This window comes from Chlamydomonas reinhardtii, chromosome 17, assembly GCF_000002595.2.
Source record: "Chlamydomonas reinhardtii strain CC-503 cw92 mt+ chromosome 17, whole genome shotgun sequence".
NCBI lineage: Eukaryota > Viridiplantae > Chlorophyta > Chlorophyceae > Chlamydomonadales > Chlamydomonadaceae > Chlamydomonas > Chlamydomonas reinhardtii.
The window spans coordinates 3744131-3751518 of NC_057020.1; the positions used below are offsets into that span (position 1 = coordinate 3744131).

Consider the following 7388-nt stretch of genomic DNA (forward strand, 5'->3'; position numbering starts at 1 on the left):
TAGGTTTGGGGAGCACGAGCTTCGCGGGGTCAAGTGAACTTTTTGTTTGGCGATAATAAGCAGGGCTTCGTCAAGTGCAGGTCTCTTGCGGCGCGAGCCCGCGATGTTCGTACCCCTGCCCCATTGCGTCACTTCGCCACTTGACCGACTCGGCTCGAACACACACAGAAGGTGGCGCCGGCCACCTGAGTGGAACCGCCGTCACCGCCACCATCCACGCCACAGTGCATGTTCACCTCCCCGTCCTGCCAGCACTAACTGCCAGCACTAAGCACAGACCACCCTAAGCACAGACGCGCTATGCGCGCACACGCTGCCTCTGACAAGGCCAGCCCATCCCTTGCGCCTCAGGGCCGAAGCACTACCCTCACCAACTGAACCCGACCTATTCCTGACCTACCGTAACTGCAGGGGCCTGTATTGCTTGGGCAATGCGCACAGCGGCCTCAAGGTCATGTCTTTAATCACGGTAATGTGCTGTGCGCTCCACTACACGCCCATCTGAATCCGCAGCTCCTGTCCCGTGCCCCGTCCCATTCCGGTAAGCTTTTGGAAAGCACAGCATGCAGTAATGCAGGGTCCGGCCCAGCCATGTCCATGCGCTCCCCCATCTCCGTCCAGTTCTGACCATCCTGCCGTCTCATATCCATATTATGTGCGTGTCTTAAGTACGGTACACATTCCCGAGTCATGTCTGTATGGTCCAAATGCCTTCGTCTGAAAGTGACGTCAATCAGATGCTGTACCGCCTTCCTGCAACAACCTGCCTTGACCACACGCTAGCCATCTACCCGCGCCTCACTCCTGGGTCCGTCCGCCACCCAGCTTAGTCCACGGCTGTCGTCCCACATGTAACCTCTATCAGCTAAGCAACCCAGCCCCGGCCTTGCGGTGACGCCGCCCCCAGCACCGGCTGCCGGAAGCGGCTGCCGCCGGGGCCAAGGCCGCCAGCCCCGCGCCGCGCCATGTGGTGCTGCTGCTGGCTGTAGGGAGACACGCGGCCGCTCTGCTCCTCCAGCACCTCTTCCTCAAGTCCGTCACCCTCCGAGGTTGGGCCCCGGATGTTGCCCGAGTGGCGGCCCAGCCACTCGCCCTCCAGAGGCACGCCGTCATCCTCGCGAGCGGCAGCACCGCTGGCGCGCGGCGCAACCACCGAGCCGCGGCCCCAGCCCTTGCCGCTGCCGGTCGGCGTCAGCGCTGGCAGGCTGCCGCTGCCATTCGCGACCAGTGCACCGTCGCCGTCGCTAGAGGCCGCCCTGGAGCCCCAGGCGCGAAGCGCGGCGTCGTGGTGTACGGCGCTGCCACCGTTGGCCGCCGCCGCCGTCGTCGCCGCCATCTGCGCAGCGCGCAGCTCCTTTTCCGCCCGGCGCTGCTGCAGGTAGCTGCCCACGGCCGCCGGATGCGAGAGCTCGTGGGCAGGCACGCAACCATCCACCAGCGGGACTCCGTTGCCACCTGTGCTCAAGCGGCCTCCGCTGCCGATGCCGTGCTCGGCGCCCTGGCCCAGCCCGCCCGGCCCCTCTCGGGCACTAAGCGGCCGCCTCGGCACGCCGGGCGGCCCCAGCGAACCCAACGAAGGGACGCCCATGCCGCCGGCGCCGCCGTACGTTGCCCGCCCGGCCCGGTTGAAGCCCCGGTCCCCAGCGCCGGCGGCGCTGTTGGCCGCCGCCGCCTCGTTGAACAGCTTCTCGCTGACCATCAGCTGTCCGCCCACGAGGGCGACGATGGGGCCGCTGCCGCCCGACCGCGTCGGACGCATCGGGTAGCGCCGCGCCAGATCGCTGAGCAGCGGCAGGCCCGGCGGCGGCCCTGAGGACAGCTGCCGCGTCGGCAGGCCGTTCGGGTAGCGCCGCACCGCGCCGCTGCCAGAGCCGCCGGCTCCCGGGGTGCTGGGGCTGCCAATCGCGCCAGCGCCGACCGTGCCGGCACTGTTGAGGGATGAGATGGAGGAGGTTGCAGACAGCGGCCGAAGGGCGCTGGGGCGAGCGCCGGCAAGGCCGCCACTGTGCGGGGTCCCGGCGGCGGCGGGTGGGGACTTGATGCTAGCACCGGCGCCGTTGGGCGTGAAGGGTGAGACGTATAGATTGGCGCTCGGCGATACCGCTGCGGGCTGCGGAGATGTCTGCGTGAAGGACGGCTGCAGCTGCGTGCCAGACACGTAGCGCGGCTGCGCGCTGACCGGCTCTTGCGGGGTGCGCGGCGATGCGCTGCTGGCGGCGGGCGCTGGCGGCGGCGTCGCGGGCGGCGGGGCAAGGGAGGAAGGCGTCATGGCCGCGCCGCTGGAGCCACTGACGCGGGCAGGCCGCGGAAGCTGCTTCTGCTGCAGCTGCGCCGACGTTTCCGACGGCCGCTGCGTCACACGCTGCAGAGCCGAGCTAGGTGCTGCGGGCGCGGGCGCTGCCTGCGCTGCCGGCGCGGCCGGCGACACCTGCTTGCTAGCGGGCTGTGCCCTGCGCGCCTGCGCCTGCGGCTTGGGCTTGGGGCTTTCCGACCTTAGCGGCTTCTGCGCTGCCGCCGGACTGCCGGCGCCGCCCCCATCCAACGGCCGGCTGACGGTCCGTGCCATGCCGGCCGTCGGCTCCGGTCTATCGGCAGCGGTGGTGCTAGCGCGACGGGACGGGGACGCCGTTGACGGTGATCGAGGACCTGCAGGCACGGGCGTGTCTGCCGGTGCCGGTGCGCGACTTGCCGGCGCCGGAGAGGCTGCAGGCTTCGGTGCCGATGCCTGCGTTGTGCTGGCCTTGGGTGCCGTCAGCGGTACAGCGGGCATGGGTTTCACCGGGGACGCTTTCACAGCCACCGGCGCAGGCGGTACCGGCGCCGGCGCTGGTGCTGGCGGAGGAGATGGGGCAGTCGCTGGTGCCGGTTTGGGCGCGGCTGCAGCAGGCGCAGCCGTGGGGGTGCTGGATGGCGTGGTGGACAGGGAGCTGCGGCGGCCCGCACCACGCGGCGAGGGTGCGCCAGTGGGGGCACCGGCCGGCGGCGCTGGCGGTATCACTGGCGGGGGCAGCGGCTTGCCAGAGACACTGGGCGTGCGGCTGTGAGACTGAGAGCCTGCAGTGGCAGCTGCTTTGCCGCTGCTGCTCCCCGCTGCTGAGGCCGTAGATGTCTGCCTTGACGCGGGCGGCCTCGACGGCGCCGGCGGCGATGCCGACTCCTCCTTCGGCTTCGACGCAGTGCGATGCAGCTTCGGTGGCAGCTCCTTGGTAGGGCTGGGCTTCGGCGGCAGTGAACTGGACGAGTTGGTTTCTGCCAATGCAACGCCTGACGAGGAGCGGCGCATGACCTTGACGGCGGCAGCCGCGCTGCCGGCCATCACCATCGGCGCCGCGTCCGCTGGCTCAGCCGCCGCATCATCCGCTGCCGGTGCGGCCTCAGCCTCCGGCTCCGCCCGTGGCTTAGCAACCGCCTCCTCAGCTGTGCATGCTGCCGCTGAGGCTGCCGCTGTTCCTGCCGCCGGTGCTGCCGCTGGCGTGGGAGCGGCCTTCGCGGCCGCCTCTGGCTTCGCTGCCTCCTCGGGTTGCACCTCCGCCTCCGCCTCCGGCGCTGGCTCAGGCGCAGCACGGGCATCAGGTTCGGGCTCCGCCCCTGTCAAGAGCGGCTCCCCTGATGCAGCGGAACCGGGCTCTGTACCGGGCCCCTCCGACGCCTCCGTCCCCTCGTCGTCCGCGGGCGCACAGAGCACTGGCTCGCGTGTAGGCCCCGCCTCTGCTACCTCGTCACTCTCAGCGCCCTCATCCTCACACGCAGCCGCCGCACCACCTGCAGTGCCTGCCACACCAGCCTCTTCCCCATCCGGGTCGTCGTGCGCTGCAACGCCTGGCGCAGGCTCTGGAGCCACTGCTGATGGCTCCGGCCTCGGTAGCGCGTCCTCTGCCGTTGTGGAGGGCCCGCTTGGGTCCGCATCTGCTGGTGTCTCTTCCGCAGTCACCGTGTGCGATACTAGCGCACCCATCGCTTCAGCTTCATGTGCCTCCGGCTCCGTCTCCGTCTCCGTCTCCGGCTCCGCCTGCGCCCCAGCCTCGACCTCGGCCCGCTGCGACCGGCTCGGCTGCACCTCTGGCTCCAGCTCTACATCTACTTGCGCCTGCTGCGTCTGGGGCTGCGGCTGCGGCTGCGCAGCTTGCAGCTGTCGCACGAGAGCCTCGTCACCTGGCGCCGGTGGCGCACTGGACGGCCCCAGCTCCGGCGGCTCCGGCTCCGACTGCTCCTGCTTGGCCACCGGAACCCCCCCGGTCTGGCTGACGGTCACCATGCGGTATTGCCCACCAGACGCGTCACTTTCCCTGTGCCGGCTGGTCGTTGCGGGCTCCTCCTCCTGCTCTTGCTCATTTGCTTGATGCGCTGACGCATCCGGCTCTGGCTCAGGGCTCGAGCGGTTGGAAGGCTCTGCTCTTAGCATAGCGGCTGCTGTAGTGCTTGCTTCCTGCTGAGGCTCCTGCCTCTGCTCTGACGCAGGCTCTGGCTCTGCGGGCCTGACAGCGGGTGTCGCTACTGCCGCTGTCGGCGAAGGCCCAACTGCAGCCTGCGCGCCGGATGGCTCGGCGACGGGCGGCTCGGCGGCAGGCGCCCGCAGCGGCTCTGTTGCGGGTGCTGCTGCAGGATCGGTCGCTGCCGCCGCCCCCGCACCAGAATGTGCCTCTGGCGCATCCGCCGCCCCCGCTACTTCTGCTGCTCCTGCCCCATCCACCTGCTCCGCGTCATCCGCCCCAGCCTCCAGCGCGTCTGGCTGTGCCGCCGCCGCCCGGGCATCGGGTTCCGCGGGGCGTGACGAGGCGTACGGCTGTTCAATCGCTGGCGCGTCCTCGGCGTCCGGCTCGCCTTGCACCGCAATTGATGCCGCCTCCGCCTGTGTTTCTGATACAGCTGCAAGGGCTGAGGCTGCTTTCACCACCGCTGGCACATCTTCCGCTGCTTGCTGCAAGGGCCGAGGCTGCTCCGAGGCTGCCACCGGCTCCGCCAGCTGCGTGGAGTCGGCCCGTGCATCCGGTCCGGCTGCCTCTGCGAGTGCTGCAGCTCCTGAGCTGGAGGGTGCCGCCCGCGGCTCGCTGCCGTCCCCCTCTCGCTGCTCCAGCTCCGGCTCTGCAGCCCGCGTCGCCTCTGTCTTCGGGCTTGCCTCTACGTCTGCTTGCGGCTCTGCCTGCTCCTGTGCCTCCGGCTCATGCCCAACCTCCGGCTGACGCTCCGCCTCCGGCTCCCCATGTGCCTCCGGCTCAGGCCCCGCCTCCGGTCCAGGCTCCGCCTCTGGCTCCGGCGCAGCCTCCGGCTCACGGTCTGTCTCCGGCCCCGACTTATGCTCCGCCTCCGGCCCAGGCCCCGCCTCCGGCCCGCCCGCCGCCCCCGGCTCAGGGACAGTGGGCGCAGCGCGGCTGTCGTCCGCCGCGAGGGCCAGCCCAGCACCCTGCTCGCCCTCGTCCTCGGACGAGCTGGAGGACGACGAAGACGTTTCGCCGAGGCCAGTGGTTGCCGCCTGCGGGTCTAACTCCAGGCCCTCGTGCTCATCGTCCTCGTACTCATCTCCTGCTGCCATAGCCGCATTCGCGGCCTGAGCGTCCGCCCCATACGCCAAAGACTCAGCCGGTAAGTGCGCGACCGCGGGCGCAGCAGCTGCTGACGCCGCTGCTGGCGGTTCATCAGCCCCCACGCCCGAGAGCTGCTTCAGCCGTGACGGCGGCGCCGGGGCCGCTCCTGCTGCTGCCGCTGCTGGCAGGTTCGCACTGGACGCTGCCTTGCTGGCCTGCCTGCTGGCCTTTTTGCTGCTTATTCCCCAGCGCCGCCGCTGGTCGCGCCGCAGCCGCTTGCGCATGGCCACTACAAACGGATCATCCCGGTCCGAGTCACTGCTACTGCCGCCCTCGCTACTGCTGCTGCTACTGCTGGACGACGAGGGCGGCTGCTGTTTGCGGCCGCTCCGGCCGCGCACGCTGCGGTGCCCGTAGGCCGCGCCGCGCGCGTGCTCCGCCCTTGCTGCCATCGTCCCGTCAGCGTTGACTGTCAGCGATTCAAAGCCGCCATGTGGGTCGGCACCATGATGCCCAGCTGCTGCCGCCGCCGCCGTCATGTCCACGAGGTCAGTGCTGTAGGTGAATCCAGCGCCACTGGGCCAGAGCGCTGAGTCGCCCGAGCGGCCCACCATAGTCTCACCCAGGTTGCGCGCGTAGGTCCGGCCATAGCCGACTGCACTGGTGTAGCTGGTGCCGCGGCTATGCGAGGTGCCTGAGTCTGCGAGTGCGTGGTGTGATGTCCGAGATAAAAGAGCACGTTACTTTTTGTGAACCGCATGTATGTATGCGTGTGATGAGCGAGGGTGTCGGTCCCCACGCGGCAGACGAAGTCATGGAACGTGTGCATCCGGGCGAAACACGACAGGGAACTCACGTGGCGAGTAGGGGTCGTCTTCGTCGTCCTCGTCGTCCTCCCCGTCCACGGAGCTTCGTGAGTACTGGCGCTTCACGCGTCGCAGAGGAACTGAGGGCAGACATCAAGGAGAGACGTGGATTCGTCAGACAGCTTCTTCACATGAAAGAACTTGCAATGTACGAGCCGGTCAAGGCGCTGAATGAGCTCCAGACCGGAAGTATGCTGATCGTGGCGGCAGGAATCTCATCGGCGTGCGCTGGTGTCGCATCCAGAGGGGAGCGCACTGAGTGGCCCGGTCCGTGTCCGTCTGCGTTGGTGCGGCCCTTCCTGTTCCTGAGCCTGGCACCCCTACACCACGCACAGCTACAGCCTCGTTGTTACTCACTGTAAGCAGTAGGATGCAGGGGATCGTCGTCCACGTCGCTGTCGGTGCTGACCTCCGAAGGCTGCCGCCGCGGTGCGGCCCGAGGCGCGGGGAGTGGTGCTGGTGTCGGTGCCGCGGCCCGGGGACCCGGGGCCAGCGCCGGTTGCTGCACCGCAGCCGGCACGCCAGCGACCCGGCCGCTGGGCTTATACCTCTGTTCATCTGGTGAGGCTGGTGTTATCTCGCCAAAGCTCACATGAGTTGCTGGAGGTGGTGGAGCGCTGCCTAGCATGGCTTCGCTTGTTTCAGACCCGAATCCAGCTCAACCGAGTGCCTGAGCATCCATAAATCCAAAGTACCTCCTAATAGATGAGCTCGGCCAGCTGCTGGCGCTGCGAGAGCGCGGGCCCATACGCCACTCGAAGTTATTCCCGAGCGCCCAGGCAACGCTCCCGGGTTCTCAGCACTTTCTGAGCGTGGAGCATTTATTGTGGCAAAACACGGGGTGAAAAGACCACACGACAAATTGTCCGGCTCAGACGGACGGGCGCCTCCCTTTGAGAGTGAGGATGTAGTATTGAGATTAATGACGCTCGAACATACAAACTCATCAATGAAACTTGAAGCCAGGCATCTTGAGGAGTTTGGTTGGTGTCTGCCATCG

At 68.4% G+C, this 7388-nt stretch overlaps 1 protein-coding gene across 1 annotated transcript; it reads right to left on the minus strand.

Moving 5' to 3' along the window:
- Positions 1 to 45: 45 nt before the first annotated feature.
- CHLRE_17g727550v5 (uncharacterized protein) lies at positions 46 to 7299 on the minus strand. Its single transcript, XM_043072369.1, has 3 exons — positions 6746 to 7299; positions 6379 to 6468; positions 46 to 6222 (listed from the first exon to the last, which is right to left on the minus strand). The coding sequence occupies exons 1-3, from the start codon at positions 7014 to 7016 to the stop codon at positions 866 to 868; spliced, it is 5718 nt and encodes a 1905-aa protein (XP_042914828.1). The 5' UTR covers positions 7017 to 7299; the 3' UTR covers positions 46 to 865.
- Between the last annotated feature and the right edge of the window lie 89 nt (positions 7300 to 7388).

What these genes read in the sequence shown, in the direction of transcription:
- CHLRE_17g727550v5 (XM_043072369.1), bottom strand. Translation starts at nt 7,016, where the DNA reads ATGCTAGGCAGCGCTCCACCACCTCCAGCAACTCATGTGAGCTTTGGC. An exon ending in CCTGCATCCTACTGCTTACA is followed by an intron (nt 6,469 to 6,745) that starts GTGAGTAACAAC and finishes GTCTGCCCTCAG; the next exon opens with TTCCTCTGCGACGCGTGAAG. An exon ending in AGACGACCCCTACTCGCCAC is followed by an intron (nt 6,223 to 6,378) that starts GTGAGTTCCCTG and finishes ACGCACTCGCAG; the next exon opens with ACTCAGGCACCTCGCATAGC.